Genomic DNA, 20,045 nt, shown 5'->3' with positions numbered 1-20,045 from the left:
CCCCCCCCCCCCCCCCCCCCCCCTCCCCCCTTCTCCATTAAACTATCTCTCTTCTTTGGATGATGATCAAAAGTTGTTCAACTATCCAAGGTAAATGTTACTCTTGGGAAAACCTAAAAGTCACTTAGTTAAAATCCTTAGCCGTGTTTTTTCTAAGTAAACTAAACCCTAGGTTATAAAATATTTAGTGGGAGGAAAAGGCGTATCAGATATGTCTATGATTCCACTCACATTTCTCTCTGTATGTTCACACTGTGAGATTCATGCTTGGCCTCGAGGTGCCCAGGATGCATCCCCCTTCGGATGGTGTTTACATGAGTCAATATCAAAGGGGACGTATAGTGTATTTATAGTAAATGGGTGAAGGGTGTGTGTCAACATGTCCTATGGTCTCTGTCATTGGTTCACACCGTGAGATCATTCTGTACGCCCTCGTTTCGCCTTCAGAGCATTTCCCTTCGGATGGGTTTTGTGAAGTTGGTCAATATCAAGGTAAACTCTAGAAATGGATAGGGTTGCTTTAGGTTTTGCCCCAATCGGATTTTTTCCCTTCTGATTGGCCTTTTGGGATGGGCCTTTAGGACTTAAAATGGCAGGTCACACTTACGGGAGATTGTTAAGTAAGTTAATGATCTCTTGGCCAAATCAATGATGGCTAGTCATTATAGGAACAATAGTTGTTCTGGTACTAATGACTGGTTGAGAACTTCTCAATTCAAAGGAGGGATAACTAACCTTCCTCCGGTGACTTTTTTCCTAAACCTTTGAAGCGTCATTGTGAAACTAGATGTCACACGGGGTTCATGTTAGTTTTGCTAAAACCTTATTGGATGTTGTTTTGTTTTATAACGGGTATTTGCTTAAAACCTAACATAGGTCAATGTGTTTTTCTTTTCAGCAACTCGTTAGTATTTCCATTTAAAGCTTTTAAAAATGACCGATCACTTATAGTGGAAAGAATCGTGTGAAACGAATTTCATGGCAAACGACCTCGATCCCACTACTCTCCAGCAGAGGAGACAAGACAGTAAATATGATTTATTAGTCTTGGAGACATGTCTGGTAAAGAATGATGATTCGCTTAGATCCTAGATTCAGGTGCTACCAATCATGTCAGTTCCTCTTACCAAGGATTCAGTTCCTGGCAAACGTTGCCACAGGGAGAAATGACTCTTCGAGTCGGTACTGGTGAAGTTGTTTCAGCTGTTGTTGTAGGCAGGCTGAAGTTATTTGTTGATAAGAAACATTATCTGTTACGGGATAATATTTTTGTAGTTCCTCATATTAAGAGGAAGTTAATCTCGGTTTCTTGTCTCATTGAACAAGGCTACACCGTCTCTTTTTCTGATAATAAAGTGTTTATTTTCAGGAATGGAATGGAGATTGGTTACGATTCAATGAAAAATAATTTATATGTACTAAGGCTGTTAGTCATAAAAGCCTTGTTTAACACTGAAATGTTCAGTACGGCAACAACAGCTAAAAGACCAAAGGTTTCTCCAAATGAAAACGCTCATTTTTGCATCTAAGTTTAGGTCACATCAACCTCAATAGGATTGAGAAGTTGATGAAAAGTGGACTTCTAAAGAGTTTAGAAGAAAACTCCTTGTCGGTATGTGAATCATGACTCGAAGGCAAGATGACCAAACGACCTTTTACTGGAAAAGGTTACAGAGCCAAGGAATCCTTGGAGCTTGTACATTCAGACCTCTGTGGTCCGATGAATGTTAGAGCTCGAGGTGGATATGAATATTTCATCTCTTTCATAGAAGATTATTCAAGGTTTGGGTATCTCTTTCTAATGCAACCTAAGCCTAAAGCCTTTGACAAGTTCAAGAAGTATAAGGCTGAAGTTGAAAACTTGTTAGGTAAGAAGATAAAAACACTATGATCTGATCGTGGTAGAGAGTATATGGACCTCCATCCAAAACTATATGATAGAACATGGGACTACATCCCAACTCTCGGCCCCTGGTACACCTCAGTAGAATGGTGTATCAGAAAGGAGAAACATAACCTTGTTGGACATGGTTCGGTCTATGATGAGTTATGCTCATCTTCTAGGCTCATTTTGGGGTTATGCAATGCAGATTGCATGTTATATCCTAAACAACGTTCCCTCAAAAAGTGTTTTTGAAACATCTTTTGAGTTATGGAGAGGCTGTAAAGGTAGTTTACGCCACTTCAGGATTTGGGGCTGTCCTGCACATGTACTAGCAACTAACCTAAAGAAGTTGGACCGCGTTCGAAGGTTTACCTCTTTGTAGGCTACCCTAAGGAAACGAGAGGAAGATACTTCTATGATCCGAGTGAGAACAAAGTGTTTATTTCCACTAATGCTATCTTCTTGGAAGAAGACCACGTGAGGGATCATAAGCCACAAAGTAAGCTCGTTTTATGTGAGATCTCTAGTGATAATGAGACTGATGAAGGTTTAACAAGAGTTGTTGAATAGACCAACAGATCAACAAGAGTTGTTGAGGTCGGAATGTCTAGTCAACCAGCTCAAGAGTTGAGACTGCCTTGAGGTAGTGGGAGGGTTATGAAACCACCGGATCACTACATGGGTTTGACTGAAGCTCAAAACGTCATTACAAATGATGGGGTCGAGGATCCATTATCTTTTAAGAAAGAAATGAAGGATGTTGACAAAGATGAATAGGTTAAGGCCATGAAGTAAGAAATGGAGTCTATGTACTTCAATAATGACTGGGAGCTTGTTGATCCACCTGATGGGATAATACCTATTGGGTGTAAGTGGATCTATAAGCGAAAGAGAGGTGTAGATGAAACGGTGCAAACCTTTAAGGCTAGACTCGTGGCAAAGGGTTATACCCAGGTTGAGGGAGTTGACTATAAGGAAACTTTCTCACCTGTTGTCATATTGAAGTCTATCTGGATTCTTCTGTCCATATCCACATTTTATGATTATGAAATATGGCAAATGGACGTCAAGACTGCCTTTCTTAATGGTAATCTTGAGGAGACCATCTATATGACTCAACCAGAAGGTTCATAGTTCCAGATCAAGAGCAAAAAGTTTGCAAGTTTAATAGGTCCATTTATGGGCTGAAACAAGCATCTAGATCTTAGAACATCAGATTTGACACTGTTGTTAAGTCATTTGGCTTTGACTAGAACATTGATGAGCCTTATGTTTACAAGAAGATCATCAATAGCTCAGTAGATTTCCTGGTACTGTATGTGGATGATATCCTACTCATTGGGAATGATGTAGGGTATCTGACTGACATTAAGAGTTGGCTAGCTGCCTAGTTCCAAATGAAAGATTTGGGTGAGACACAGTATGTTCTCGGGATCAATATTATTCAGGATCGCAAGAACAAACGGTTAGCCCTGTCTCAGGCATCGTACATTGATCAAATGTTGATCAGGTATAAGATGCAAGATTCCAAGAGGGGTTTATTACCCTTCAGGCATGGAATCGTTCTGTCTAAGGATCAATGTCCTAAGACACCTCAAGAAGTTGAGGAGATGAGACGGATTCCCTATGCTTCTGCTGTAGGAAGCTTGATGTATGCCATGTTGTGTACCAGACCCGACATTTGCTATGCAGTAGAGATTGTCAGTCGATATCAGTCAAATCCAGGATTTGATCATTGGGCGGCGGTCAAGACGATCCTCAAGTATCTTCGGAGAACGATGGACTACATGCTTGTATATAGAGATAAGGATTTGATCCATACATGATACAACATTGCTGATCCCTTTACAAAGGCCCTCACGGCAAAAGTGTTCAAGGGTCACCTGGGTAGTCTAGGTCTGTGGGACATGCGATATCTTGTCTAGGGCAAATGGGAAATGATACTGGGATATGCCCTAGTTTATTGTATATTATATATTTTTATATTTTATTGTATATTAGTCTCCCGAGTCATTAGGACAAGTGGGAGATTGTTGGGATTGATGTTTTAATTCTCCTGGAGTCTCATTGTTTTGTAAAGATACATATTGTTTAATGAATAAAATAATTGTTATTTAATTCTAGCATTTACTCATATCCAATAAACAAAGCTCCTTGGTTATCTTATGTGAACTTAAGCATGTATATGTGATATGCAAGTAGATCATGCCTTAAGTGATAACCTATATAGGTTTGTAGTATAAGGATTAAGGTGAGATACCTGATCCTGGTGACACTACGGATACGGCCCGTTTTGTAGAGGTTTGTAAGTGTTGTAAACTACTACAGATGGTAGATTCTGACCATTCATGTGGAGACGTGCAAACGGGGGTGTCCTATACAAAGAGTTTGTATAAGACCTGAACCACGAGATAACTAGACTCTGTATATAACGCATTGTTACTAGAGACTTGCATCTCACCTAAATGACCATAGGTGACACGTCCTCAATCTTGAGTGTTTTGGAAACTCCTACCTTTTAGAGCAGTCCTTTGATTAGTATGGGTGAGAGTGGCCAGATTGCCAACTCAACATGCTTACCTTTTTGGGGATTTGTCTGATCTGAGAGTTAGGAACTCAATCCACAAGGTGGAATTCACTCCTTTCCCGAAGCAGGGATAAGTAGAGAGATTGCTCCTTTAAGAGATGATTCCGGGGCTTGAATGTAGTGGTCACAACTTCTCTTTGGAAGAGAAGACTTAGTTATAGTAGGACTATGACTTATGTTCATTAGAGGGATTAGTGGTACTTAAGAATACAGATGTAACTACAGGGGCATAATGGTTATTGGTTCAGATGTACTTACGAGCGATATGTGAAGGGTTGTCGCATTGTTGATTGGTTAAGATGGACACATAATATATCTGTGGTAAGGAGAGTTCAGCTGTCGATCTTTAGTGGACTGCCTGGTAGTTAACGGATGGTGGATCCCGTGACTAAAGAGTTTAGTCAGTTATTCACGTACCGTTGGAGCTTCAAGCTACAGATCCATGAAGTCCCCTTGGTAGTTCAATGGATTCAGTTGAGGATCAGTTCTTGGTGTTGATTTGAAATGTTCAAATTAACAAGAGGTATTTTGATTATATATGATATAATCGGTTTGATGTATGAGATACATCTAGTGGAGGATTAATGTAAATAAGATTTATATTAAGTACCATGGAATAGAAAAAGAACTATGGTTTATATGTTTCATGAGATGAAATATTAAAACTATAGGTTATATATATAGTATGATAAGTTGGTTATCATTTGTATTTATAATAATATTAATTATTGGATAATTAATTCTTTTTCTTTAATAACCAAGTTAGTAGGTGGTTATTGGATTCATGGTAACCGTGAGTTTAAAAGGAAAGTGGTTTCCTATTTTCAAAAAGAAAGTTTTACAAAACGATTGAAAAGGTTTTTAAGTTTTCTCTCTCGCACAAAAGAAACTCACAGAGTCATCAAGTAAATTCGAATTTACTAAACGACGGTTGGGCGAGCTAAACAATCATGCAGTGACGAGCTAAATGATCGTGCAGTATTTACCATACGATCGCATAGCTTTGCTAGACGATCGCTTGTCCGAAGTAAATGATCGTGTAGTGTCTATAGGCGACAGACCGAGCTAAACGATGAGCTAAACGATTGCATAGCTTTTGTTAGACGATCACTTACTTTATCTAAACGATTAGACATCTACCTATACGATAGATCTCCGCCATCTCTCACTTTCCCAGTCGTGTATGCGATCAGTGGTTCCTCCTTCGTCTGCCTCATTCCAAGTCCGAACAGAGCCCACCCTCTGGATTTTCACACCAAGAATACCAAGGTAGCCTTATTGGTGATGTCAGATTGAACTCGACAACGTCGAGCTTTTCTGGAGGCCATTCGTGGTGCTGTGGACACCGTGCTATTGTTGAGGAGTTCATGGCCGAGGCGATCGTTGAGGACGAGCGCGAAGTGTTCATGCTATGTTCGTTTCTGTGTTACGGTCGTGTAGTCGAGCGTACATGGTTGCTAATTGTTCGAGCGGTCGCGCAACGAAACATGGAGACGCTTCTGCAAATGTTCTAGGTTTTTCCCTTTGTGCATTTGAGTTTCATACTGTAATTTCTACATTTTAATTGTATAACCGTTTGTTTGAAGTCGACTGTAAATGCATTGTTGATTCATGAAGGTTGATTAATTTAATTAAAGAGTTTAATTAATTAATCAAGTATCATTGGAGCTTCAATCTATAGGTCTTAAGGTTTCCTCGTTAGCTTAATTAAGATTAATGAGAATCAAATTAATTTTGGATTAATTTTAATTATTCAAATTAATTAAAGGGAATTAATTACATAAGATATAATTATTGTAATGTATGTGATATATATTATATATATAATTAATTATATGAGATATAATTAATATAACGTATATGATACAAATTTAATGGGAGAAATAAATATTTGAATGTGATTCAGATATTAATTATATGAATATGATTCATATAGAAACTATAAGTTAAAATTAATGTGTATATGACTCATATTAATCCTATAGGTTATATGGGAGATTATTAAACTATAGATTTTATTAAATGTGATATAATATAAGCTCTAGATTGATATAACATATAGTTTTGTTAATATATAATAAAGTTATTATATATTTTTATTTAAAATTTATTTTATATTTGTCTTTTAAATAATTAGGAGGAAGTTATTTTATAGTTTCCTCCTCATTTATCTCTCAACTCCCTATATACGTGAAAATGGGTTTTCACGTTTTGATAGATTTTTTTCACTCCATATTCTTCCTCCAACACCTAGGCTTCGATGGTAGGCACACTATGAAAAATTCTCTCTGTAATTCTCTCACAAAAAACTTCTCATCCCTTTCCCAAAATTCATCCAATAGCGAGCCCACAACTCCATGGTGATTCTCATCTTAGAGAATAATGAGGAAGTCCTCGTGGTAGTGTCGTTTTTATTGCTACCATTATTATGTTCGTGGAGGTGAGACTGGGAACTTTGTCATTTGTGAGACCGGGAGAGGATTCGAGAAGATTGCGTATTCTATAAGGGTAAGTAGAATTTCTTTCTATTCTTTTCTCTAGCATGCTGAATCTTGAGTATGTTTATCCTGTATTTTTAATTCTTCTATGTATTTTCTGGTTGCATCTCATTGAAATTAAATTCGTACAGTGTTCACATGCTTCCATTTAGGATTCAATCCCTTTAGTTGGGTGATTGATAACTTGTAGAAATATAAGTTATTTTAGCCATTTATTTATAATAATCAAGGAAATTCATTAGAAAATGCATTAATTTGAGAAGAAAATCATGTAAAAGATGAATGCTACGTTCAACATTTATAAAACTTGTTAATCCTTAAATATTATAAGTTTAACATCTTAAAATGTAAGATTCAATGCAAAAAGAAGTAAAATTAACAAAGGAAACTAATGTTGTAGACATTAGACGCATAAGAGAATCAGATCAACTTAATCTTGCACACAAAAACGTACCACGCATCGAATAGAATCATGAAGACAGGAAAACAAGAAATTGGTGGCTTGTCTAATCAAAGTATAAGTTGGGAACTGACTTGAGATAGTCGTGATAGAACCAATGAACCTGTGATGTGATGAAATCGACGCAACAGGGCATGGTATTAAATGCAAAGGTGTCAGACAATCATTGGAAAGAAACTGAGGAACTTCCTTTTGACGCCTATAAATAGCCGAAATTCCACTCGTAAAAAAGGTTAGACCTTTAGTCAATAGATTGGTTAAAGCTCTGCCCCACTCTATGCTTGATTCTCCATCATCTTCCACCTTTCGATCTTCTCTTTGAGGAATTCTAAGTGAAAGCTCAGTCATTTTCTCTGAGTAGAGGCAGAACTACATCATTCTTTATCGCCAGCATAAGTGAAAGCAACTGACCATTAAAGCCAAAGGGAGCAAGAGATTGTGACCAACGACTTAGCACTTCCCTTTCTTAAACCTTAGTTCCTTTGTTTTTCATTAAGTTTGTATTAAGATATTAATATCGTGAAAAATTTATTCTTAATATAAACCATGATCTTCATCATCTCTATTCAATCCATGTGTTCTCTTCTCTCCATCATAAACAGTTAAATTCTTAATAGGTTGGGAAGAATAAACTAACATTCTCACGCGTTTTGCATTAGTTAAAGTTCATCTTGTTTAATGTGTGTCTTATCTATTGCTTGATTCCATCTTATCAATTGGTTTAAGTAGAAATAGCTAACTACTTGAGAGAGCAAGAGAGCAAGTGATTATGGAATTCATTAAATAAGGAAAGAAGTAGCTTTAGAGATAAAGTTAACCTTTCGTCCAATATTGACTTAGGCATACATCTTAGAGATAAGATGTATGTAGCATAAAATAAAGAGAGATGAGTTCTTTCATTTTGTAAGTCAAAGACATGAACGGATTCTTATGCATCACTTAGATGAATATTAATGAACCTTCTCAACCCTACCTTATTAACTGATTTTCAACCCATTTAATGCACGTTGTTTTCATTTGTGCCATATCTCTACCATAAGTACATCCCATTCCCTATCATTCAATACATCACCATCACACACACACCATCGACATATCACACTTCCACTATCACTCTCCCTATTCACATTCATTCATTTTTCCCTCTTACTTGTAGTTAGTTCTTTATTTTTTTCATGCAAAGAACATCATTCAAATTGATTGTTCTTATTTTGTAAAAATCATTTCAACCAATTTAGATTAATTCAAAAATCTTTGTGTTCAACCTTGATATTTGCCAGAAATCTCAATTTAAGCTTGCACTTGGGTTTAATTAGAGAAAATTTGTATTCATTCAAGATAGTTTGATAAATCAATATAGCACATACACGAAAGACAATAGTGACCTCTTAGAAATTTTCCTAGGAAGCATAATAATTTTATTAGAAAGCATGGGAGTGAAGACAAAGTATGCTGAAATTATCCATGTGATTCATTTAAATATGAGGGCAAACTAAGTATTTCACATCTCAAAAAGGAAAAAATTTTACGAGGGCCCCTAAAATTAGCCCCAAGCTTGAAAACCAATGAGTTTTGGTCTTCTGCTTATGTCAGCACTATATAAAATTACCATTTTAACCCTAAGTGCACTCTTCTTCATTCTTCTTTGATTTGCAACTTTTTTTAAAAAAAAAATTTAAATCTAATCTGCAACTTTTTTAATCTAATAGATTCTTTGATTCTTCTTCTTCTTCTTCTTATTCAACTTGTAATCTTTTTTGCAATCGATTCTTTGATTTTTCTTCAATCTGCAACTTTTTCTTCAATCAATTTAATCTTTTTCAATCGATTCCTTGGTTCTTCTTCCACTTAATATGCAATATTCTTTTTCGAGAAATAAGGAGAGCCAAAAGCGAGGAGTGAGAATATTTCTGACTATAAAAAAGCGAATTGAGAATAATGATAGAAGGAACAATGAGCGAGTAGCGAGAAAGGAGAAGATTTATGACCATTCAAAAGCAAATTGAGAAGGACAATAGAAGGTACAAGGAGCGAGAAGAGAGAAGATTTATGATCATAGAAAAGTGAATTGAGAAGGAGGATAGGAGGAGTAAGGAGCAAGTAGCAAGAAATGAGAGTGAAAATCCTGAAGCATGCATTATTGGATCAAAGTAGTAATTTCACATAATTCTGATGCAAGCAAAAGACCAAAATTAATTGATTTTTAAAACACACACATGTATATATACACAAACTATATTAGAAAGGGTAATAAGGGGAGAACTTTTCCCTTTTTGCTCTTAAGATTTTTGAGAATTTCTATTCTGCCCTCACATCCCTTCATATAATATGTTTTCAATGATTTCAATTTTTCCTTCACCACACTTTACATACACATCTTCTAGAAAAAGGGATATTTCGGCTTGAAGCATCACTTCACATAATAACTAAAATTCATATAAACGCATTCTTTCACTTCATAACTACAAATTTTATAGACACACCCCTTCACATCATAAACTATGAACTTTATAGACATATCTCTTCATATCGTGAATACAAATTTTCAAAGTATAAATAAAAGCTTTTTAATTTTTCCTTGGCCACATCTCTATTTTTAAAATATCCTATGATAAAAAGAATTTTAGAACGATGGTATTGAAGCTTTCATTCTCCATTTCAAGATGATTGCAATCTTCCTTCATATCTTTGTTTTTTGGTTTCTTTTTTCAGTGGATTTTTGTTGCCACTACCACCCAAGACTCTCACTAGATGGTAAAATCTTTAAGGAAATTCTCTAGGACTCTTCCATTTGTAATGGACACTAGGTGAGTTTCTTGAAATTTTTTTAAGAAAGAGAACAAAAGATGTTAAGTAACAAAGATTGAAAAGATGGAGAGATTTGGGGATAAATTATATGTATATTGTTCCATTAAAATTGAGGACGATTGTACAAAGAAGCATAGATACAAAAATCTAAAATTCAAATGGGAAGATACAAGTGTCGACACTAGACAATGATTAAAAAAAAAACTATATATGTATCTTTTCATTTGATAGAATAATACATACCTTTTTGTTTTAGGATATTTGTAATAGATAGTAGAATAAGAGAAAAAATCTAAAAATATATTACACTTTAAAATGTTTATAAATTTGTATGAGTTGACTCGTCAATCTTAGAATTTTTTTAATTTTCAATTTCACCCTTCATTGTCTTGTCTTGTTACACACCTTTTTTTTAGTCTCTTCATTTTCTTTATTTTCTTCTATTTTTGCTTCTTTCCTCCATCTTGTTCATTTTTCATTTTCTTTCATTTCTCCAGTTTTTGCTTCTTCCTTTTCTTTTATTTTTATTTTTTTTTAATTTTCTTTCTCCTACTTTTGTTTCTTCCTTTTCTTTTATTTTTTTCTTTATCCGATTTTTGTTTCTTTTCTTTATTTTTTTTTTTATTTTCTTTCATTTCCTTCCTTTTTTCCTTTTTTTTTTCTTTTCTTTAATTTCATTCTTTTTTCTTTTTACTTTTCTTTATTCTGATAGACTTGAAAGTACTTAATTCATAAGTGACTTAATACCAACAAACCAATCATCAAGTTTGATTATTATAACAAATAATAAATGTAAATAGCAAATGAAAGTCTATCAGTGATGGCCACTAATATTTTCTATCATTGAGAGCTTAATATTTGATTATATTTTCATAGTTAGTAGCCACTTATAGAGATCTATCATTGATAGCCAACTTAGTGAATTTAATTAATAAAGTTGAATCTCAAACTAAAATGTAAGTGAAATGCCTAGAAGTTATCACTAATAGCATGTTTATTTGTGATAAAAGCTATTACCGAAAAGAAAAGGGACTTATAAATGTTTGGGAAGGATAAGAAAGGGCAAAAAAGTGTTCAATGGCTATGATTGATAGAAGCTACTACTGATTGCATATTACCAATGATAGAAGCTAATACTAATAGCATGCTATCGATGATAGAAACTACCCGATATCACATTGTTGGTGATAGAAGCTACCCAGTAGCACGTTATCGGTGATAGAAGCTACCACTGATAGCACATTATCGGTAATAGAGAACTATCACTGATAGTATGATATCAATGAGGTCATTGATATCATCTTATCAATGATGTTATCAGTGAAAGAAGCTATCACTAATAACCACAGTATGAGTGATATTAGTGATATCAGCGATAGAACTTAGGTGATATCTATATATCGAGTTTCTTTTAAAGGTAATAACCAGTTATAGAAGTCTATCATTGATAGCCTTAAATTTTAATATTTCAAGGTTAATTCTAATCGATGAAAGTCTATTAGTGATAGCGATTGGTAGTTACTATCAGTGATAGCCATGATAAAAAATATTATTAGTGATAGCTACTATGGTAATCAAAGTTGTTGGTTTTCTTTCAAAGTTGATCACTATTTATAAATTTATCATTGATAGCCACTGATAACCTTAAGTATTAATATTTCAAAGTTGATTCTAATTTATGAAAGTGTATCAACGCCACTGATAATTGATAGCAAATTAAAAGCTAATATTTCAAGATTGTATATTTTTTTTTTTTAAATTGAAAGCTATCGCTGATAGCAACTATCATCGAGCAATTGATAGAAGCTATCGGTGATAGCACCTGATAACAGCTAATAGTGGCTATCACTGATAGCTTTTAATTTGAGAAAACTGGGAAGCAGAAGCAAAATGATGGCTAGACTTACCATTTTTTTATCTATATATACCATTATTCTATCCTTATACTACATATTCTACTATTTTGGGCTTGAATTCTATTTATGCCACTAGCTTTTTGTTTTATTCTTTATTTTTTAGAATTGTTTATTTTTCTGGTTCAATTTTAAACATTTCTAATAAACATAATAAAATTTTGTATTTTCTTCTTCAAGCTAGTAAATTTAATTGTGAACCCATGTACACTTTCTTTAAATCAATTTTATAAAATACATTCTTTTTTTTTCTATTTAATTTTTGTCTCTATAAATTACTATATTTCGAGCGTCAAATAATTACCCATGACATAATATTATCAAAAAATACGTTATATTATTTTGTCTATTTCTCTCATCAATTTTATTTTAAAAATTTCATTTCAATTATATCACATCTATTTTAATTTTATTCATCTCATATATCTATTATAATCTTTTCCTTTTTTTTACTTTTATTCATGTTCAAATATTTAAAATTTAAACTCAATTACAAGAATATTCATTAAAAAATCTTACTACTACATTAAAAATTATGTCTCAAAATTTTATATGACAATTTTATTATTTATATTTTGATTTGAATGAAGAAGAAATAGATATATTTAAAAAATAGAATCATTACTGAATCACGGTTATTATAGAAATTACATTTGTTTTTGCTTGTTTTCACCTTAGTGAACCAATGATTCAAAATTATTTCATTTCTAAGTTAAAATAAAATTCTTGAAAAATCTAGTATTACCTGATATAATTTTTAATAAATATATTGTACCACATACAATAAACATATAGTTTTACATTTATAATGATATACATAGTGTTAGGTACTTTCTTTTATAATTCATTGATGACAATTATTTAATAAGTGAACTCAAATAAAAATAAAACCTCAATCAAAATTTAAATTTTATTATATTTATGTCAAAACATTGTAAACATTTTAAGCGACGTGCATCCTAGTATATGTATATAACATGCTTGATAGAATTCTTTGGGTTTCTGGGCAATTTTCAAAGCTAAAAATAGAACCTTGCATTGTAATACTAATTTTACAGAGGATGATCTGCCACACTTTCTGTTCACGAACCTCCTGTGCCCACCGCGCATGTCTTGGGGTTGAAGAAATCGGCATCATGTCGCCGTTTTCGCGTTCCGTCGGGGAAGATGTCGCCGGAGTCGGAGAAGGAACCGGTCGGCGTTTTGTGAGGGGCGGCTAATTGGGGTTGAGGAGGAAAGTTGAAGAACAGGGGTTATCATTGCTTCTTTCACGAAGCACAGAGGGGGAATAACGGAAATTTTAGGGTGGAAATTGTCGGATCGTCTTTCAAAATTAGTGTTTTTTTTTAATACTACTTACAATAGTTTTTGTCGATCATCTTGTCCAAGATCAATCAGCAAGATTTACCTAAAATTTTGAAAACTCTTTACAATAAGTTTTGTCGATCATCTCACCTAAAATCGACCACCAAGATTTACATAAAACTTAACTTTTTCTAACTTTGTTTTGGACTTTATCGATGGCCAGTTAACATCGAGATTCTTTTCTAAATATTATTTAATCTTTCCAAATTTTATAACAAATCTTACCTATTTTTTCAAATTTTTCGACTCTTACATCAAATTTTGTAAAAAATTAAGTAAGATTTTGAAGATATTAAGAATCACGGTGTATCTCGACAAAATTAATTATACATATTTGGGTTTTTCTAGGTAAAATCATGGGAAGATTAAAATTGAAATTCTTTAAAAATTTCCCAAATCATAATTTTTTTTTATTTGTAAAATTTGATCTTTTACAAAATTTAAAATTCATAGTACCATCTGAAAAATCATAACCGGTAAATTCATTTGGAAATTTGGAGATTCATAAAATTGTGAAAACAAAAATTAGGTTAAAGATTTGAAAAATTATGTAAGAGTTTCATATAAGATTTAGTAAAAACAATCGAATTTGGAGAAAATTGGAAAAGATATAAGTTTTGGTATAAAATTTAGAAAAATTAAGTAATATTTGAAAAAATTAGTAGAATCTCGTTATTAATACTACACTAGATTTCACTTAAAAGACGCAAAACAATAAGTTAGAAAAAGATTAATTTTTAACTAAATATTGATGATTGATCTCATCTGAAATAGACCAAAAAAAAAATTATTTTAATAAATTTTTAAAAACGTATTAATTTTGAAAAGTGAAAACTTAATAGAGTTATTTTTTAGAGTTTCTACTTTTTTTTCTTCGTTGTTTTCTTCTATTTTTCTTTTTCTTTGCACTATTTTATTCTCCCTTTAATCCTAAACTCTAATTTAATGCTTCAATTTTAACTTAAAATCGAATATGATAGAAGATAAACTCTTTTTTTTTTTTTTCGAAAAGTAATAGAAGATAAACTTAAATATGGTTAATCATAGTCATAAATTGGCTACTCATAATCATTATCATAAATTTTTAAAAACTCAAAAATCTTGAAAGGTATGGTGTAGTGATGGTTGAAAATTTCCATTTTTGTATAGATAACATGGTTGTCTTTTTTTTTTTTCCTAATCCCATTAAACCACACACCATAATTTGTAGTAAAATAAGACTGTTAAAACATGACTTACCTCATAATAACTCATGTTTTAGTTATATTTCTTGAACAAATCACTTAAAAACAGGGCATGAAATCATAAGCTAAAAAAAAAACCCATGTCGGCTGTCAATTTCAAGGCACATAACTGTCAAATCCCTTTTTAGAGGGATGTTTTTTTCATCATTAGCTTTGTTGTTTGTTCAAGGAAAAAAACAAAAACAAATTATCTAACCAACACATAAAAAAGACAATATGTTGAATATTATTTTGAAAGAAAAACCAAAATTTTGCTTGTTCATTGTCATTGTAAACAACAATGCAATTGAATAAGAATTTAACAAGTACAATAATTTGTATAAATCTTCCACCTAATGTAAATTCCAAAGGTTTATGGGTTCAATTTAATGATCCTCAATGGTGGCTCAATTCCTCTTTGCCTCTTCTTGAGTTTCAATTGATTTTGTTCTGCTTTTCCTTAGCAATTACAAGTCATTTCCTCAGGCGTTTCAGAATCTCCAAGCTTTCCTCTCAAATTCTTGTAAGTTACACCACTTCCAATTCATTTTCTTAAAAGGGGTTTCTTTCCAATATGGTTTTATTCTTGATTGAACCATGTAACAGATTGGATTGGCATTTGGGTGTTGGTGGAATCAATGGGAGGAGGGAAAAACAATGGTTTTGAATGTAGAAAGTCAAGATGTTCTTGCATTACTTGCAGATTTTGGGTACACATTGTTTTTATTTCTAAGTGCAGCAAAACAAGATGTAACAATGACAATGAGAACAGGAAAACATGCATTACTCATAGGCATTTCAGCCATAGTAATCCCTTTAGTCACAGGATCATTCCTTAAGAATATGCTTTATGAAAACACCCTATTAACAAAGGAACAAAATAAACTCCTCCCCATGTTGATTGGGTTCCATGGGATTACTTCATTTCCTGTTGTTGCTTCACTTGTAAAAGAGCTTCATATTGTGAACTCAGAATTGGGGCGTTTAGGCCTTTCCTCTGCTTTGGTCAGTGACATTATAGGTGGCTTCACTCTCATCGCAATCGGCCAGGCTAACAGATTCAATTATAATTTAGCAGACCCTACCAGAGCCATAGCTGAATTTGGTGCCTTACTACTCTTTTTACTTCTGGTCATCTTTGTGTTTAGGCCTATAATGCTTTGGATTGTCAAACAAACACCTCAAGGAATGCCTGTGAAGAGCTGTTACATTGAAGGGGTTGTTTTTTTGGCTCTTTCTTCAACCATTTTGGCAAATTTTACAGGCCAGGCTTCCATTATTGGGCCTTATATTTTGGGGTTGGCTATTCCTGATGGAGCTCATTTAGCATCTACACTTGTTGATAGAATTGAGTGTCTTGTTGAAAATGTGTTTATGCCTATTTTGGTCATTACCTGTGCTTTGAGAGCTGATTTTTCTAAGATCTCATCCTCCACTTTTGAACCCGTTTTCACTAAATTGAACATTATTCTCAGTTTTGTGATTTTTGCTGTCAAAGTTCTGGGTTCTCTTTTGTCTTCCAAGTATTGCAAGTTGCCTTTCAAGGATGCTTTGGCACTTTCTCTCATTATCAGCAGCAAAGGTTCTGTGGAATTGGTTTCATACACAATTACCAGAGACTACGGTGTACGTATATATATTCATTTCTTACAATTTCTTATCTGTTTACTTTCTATGGCTATTTTTTTTTTTTTTTTTTTTTTTTTTAATATGGGGTTTGAAATTTGAACAAATGCAGGGCATTGACAATGGCCTTTTTGGATTCTGCATTCTTTGGATATTTATCATTGCTACATTGGTGCCAATTGCAGTGAGAGGGTTGTATGATCCTTCAAGGAAATATGCTGGATATCAAAATAGGGACATCATGCATTTGAATTCCTCCTCCGACGAGCTTCGACTACTCGTCTGCATTCATCGAAATGTAAATATTAGTGCCATTGTTCAACTTTTAAATCTCTCGTGCCCTACTGCCGAGAACCCAATCGCCGTTCATATATTCCATCTCATCGAGCTTCCTGGTCGGATTGCTCCCATCTTCATTTCTCACAGACTACAAAATGGCCCCCTCAACAATCGCTCCTACTCACGACAAATCATTCAATCTTTCGATCGGTTTGAGAGAGAGAATGAAGGGATAGTGTATGTCGAATGCTTCACTGCAATCTCACCATGCACGGTCATGCACGACGAAGTATGCACCTTGGCACTCGACAAGGTTGCATCGCTTATAATACTTCCTTTCCACATAACATGGACCTTGGATGGTTATATTGATGAAGATGACAACAAGATCAGGACATTGAACTACAGTGTCCTTGAAAGGGCTCCTTGTTCGGTCGGCATCTTCACCGACCGAGGAAATTTAGGACTCATCGGAGCAAGGACGTCATCATCGAGAATGAGAGGTACGTACTCTGTGTGTGTGATTTTCTTGGGAGGGAGGATGATAGGGAGGCATTATCATTTGCGAAACGTATGGTAAGTGACTTAAGAGTCGAGTTGACGGTGCTCCGACTACAAGCACCTCTAGAAGATGAAAATAGATCAAAGTCAAACAAGAACTTGGACGATATAATTGATGGAGAAGTTATTAAAGATTTTATAGCCAAGTGTTTGGGAGAAGAGAGAATTGTGTATGTAGAGGATGCGTGTAGAGATGGGCAAGAAACAACATTCATACTTAAAAAGATAGTAGATTTGTTTGATCTTATGATAGTAGGAAGAAGAAATGGGTTAGAATCACCTCAAACTGCTGGTCTTGATGAATGGAGTGAATTTCCAGAGCTTGGACTTCTTGGAGATTTGATTGCTTCAACTGACATCAACACTAGAGCTTCTTTGTTAGTAATACAACAACAAAAACTCTCATAATTCAGATTCAATTGTTCATTTAAATATATGAATAAAGGAATTAGTTACAAATATGGGACATGAAATGTAAGGATCCGAGTTCAGAAGGGGTACATGAATGAACCGATATCACATCTGAATGAGAGGGATCCTAAGGACATGAAAGTATGGTTAAGAAAAACTTAAAAGAATTGAAAGTTACTACCTATACTAATAAGGTGCACTTTCCTTTTCAATGACTCAATTATAAAAACTCCAAAGTTAGGCGTGCTTTCCTTGGAGCAATCCTATGTTGGGTGACCTCCTAGGAATTTTCCTAGGACTCATGTGATTGAGGACAAAGAATCTTAAAAGGACCTGTATTAGTTTGTGGGGACAACTTCCGCTAGAGATACAACTTCTACTAGAGAAAATTCGAATTTCGAATCCTGGTCCTGAGGCGTTACATGAAATTTTGAATTTCAACCTAAAAGAAATAGTACATAGGTCCCCATTAGTAAGTAGCTATGCTCATGTTGGTGAAAACAGTCCTTAGGCTTTTTTTTGTTTCCTCTTTTTCTTGTAAATTGCAGAAAATCCTCGGTAGAGAGGTTTTACTTATTTGTTTGTATATATTCATAGCTCTTTCATTGAGTCATTTATTTATTAACTTATTATTATAGATTCAATATATACATGATGAGATAATGGTTTCTCCTCCTTTGAGAATTTTACAATTAATTATTGAGGCAAAATAACTAAGCTATAGTGTTCAATGAATGCTGAAACTCTGTAGACTGACCTTTTTGCTTCATAACAATAAAAGGATGAATGAAAAGATTCAGAGAGTAAGGAAGAATAAACACACAAAATTATTGTTAGGCCTGCTTCTTCTTCGATGGGCCTGCTTCTGCAAAAGAGGAAATATTTTAGCCCAAATGATGAAAAATAAAAAAGGCCCTTTTACCTTGATCCAATTTTTGAAGCCCTGATTCTTTGCCCTAAAAATTCTTGGTTGGTAGAGAACTAGGTTGAGAATTGACTACGATTTTCCAGCTGATGGCTAGCACGTGGATGATCCCACTGAAATTTTGTCTCATGGAAAAAATGAAATGACTTTGTTTCTGATGGGTGCAAAAATGAAATTTCTTTCTCTCTCTATCTTTCAGATTCTCTCGGACTACCGCATTTCTATATTCTTTCTTTCTTCTAACCCTAATGAGTTTTCTTTGATTTGTGCGATTATTTATGAGTAAACGATGAGGAAGCTTGCAGTTGGGTAGACGAAGGCAGAAGAAAGGATGTAGACGATCATGCAATCTTGTAGACGATTGCTCGAAGAAAGATGTACGATCACACGGTCGTGTAGACGATTGCTTGTAAGAAGGTAAACGTTCACGCAATCGTGTAGACGATTGCTTTAAAGAAAAGGTAGACGATCGTTCTGTTCTACTAGACGATACGAAGAGAAAAGGTAAACGATGGACGATCTTGTAGACGATGAGAAGAGAAGAAGAAAATACACTACAATATACATGGTTCGGCTATGAAAGTCTATGCCCACAGGAAGGAGATAGTTTTATTATGAAGCTAAGTCACAGACCCTTTTTCTTTACAGATTGCTCAAGTTTTCTTTAAGCTTAGTAATTGTTGTTGTATCTAAAATTTGTAAATAATGAGTTTAAATATTATTTCTGATACAAATAGTTACAATAACTAACTGTAAAGATTAAAGAAATGTGAAAACAACTTCTTGATGTTGATATATGAGCTTATATTCTTCCGTTATAGTGGTACAATTCCTTAAAGGGATGTACATCCACTGTCAGAAAGATCAGCACCAGCTTTCTTTATTTAATCAGCAAAGCTCTCAAGAACAGAGCAGTAGATCATACAAATACAAAGGGAATAATTCTCACCAAATACAGGGAAAAGCTACAGTGAATCACTCAGCACATTCAACACTAAGAAGACGAATTACACCCAATGTAAATAACCCCTTAGCTCTCCGTTCTTCTCTCACACTCAAAACTCTTATCAGGAAGATAATCAATTCTATGGCAATAAATTTCCCTTTTGAGCCCTTATAACAAACTCTAACGTCACAAGAAATCTCAGCATAACAACCTTCACCTGATGCTTCTCTGGCATAGGCAAAATTTCAGAGGGGTGGATCCAGCCCATTTGCAACCTTCTAGTAGACATGCGTGTAAACTTTCTTGGGTTATTGTAGCTGATACAAAAGCCCAATGAACTCCAACCCAAAAAGAAGAGGAATGGTACTAACTTTTCAGGCTGATTCTACACAATCACAGAGCTCCGACCTTGAGATTTTTTAAACAACTCTGAAAGTCTATGAGCTGGAAGAGATTTTGTCAATGCATCAGCTGCATTGCTTGCTGAAGAAATCTTCTCCAATCCTATCTTTCTATCAGCTATTACATCTCTAATAGAGTGAAACTTCACATCAATGT

General features: G+C 34.1%; 1 protein-coding gene across 1 annotated transcript; it reads left to right on the top strand.

The window, feature by feature from the left end:
* The first annotated feature begins 15,014 nt into the window (after positions 1-15,014).
* Positions 15,015-19,191, top strand: LOC120090506 (cation/H(+) antiporter 3-like). Its single transcript, XM_039048223.1, has 3 exons — positions 15,015-15,262; positions 15,346-16,365; positions 16,478-19,191. The coding sequence occupies exons 1-3, from the start codon at positions 15,041-15,043 to the stop codon at positions 17,222-17,224; spliced, it is 1,989 nt and encodes a 662-aa protein (XP_038904151.1). The 5' UTR covers positions 15,015-15,040; the 3' UTR covers positions 17,225-19,191.
* Positions 19,192-20,045: the final 854 nt, after the last annotated feature.

The sequence above is a fragment of the Benincasa hispida genome, chromosome 1 (assembly GCF_009727055.1).
Source record: "Benincasa hispida cultivar B227 chromosome 1, ASM972705v1, whole genome shotgun sequence".
NCBI classification, from domain to species: domain Eukaryota; kingdom Viridiplantae; phylum Streptophyta; class Magnoliopsida; order Cucurbitales; family Cucurbitaceae; genus Benincasa; species Benincasa hispida.
Note: the sequence above shows the minus strand (reverse complement) of the source record. Positions and strands in the feature narration are given on the sequence as shown.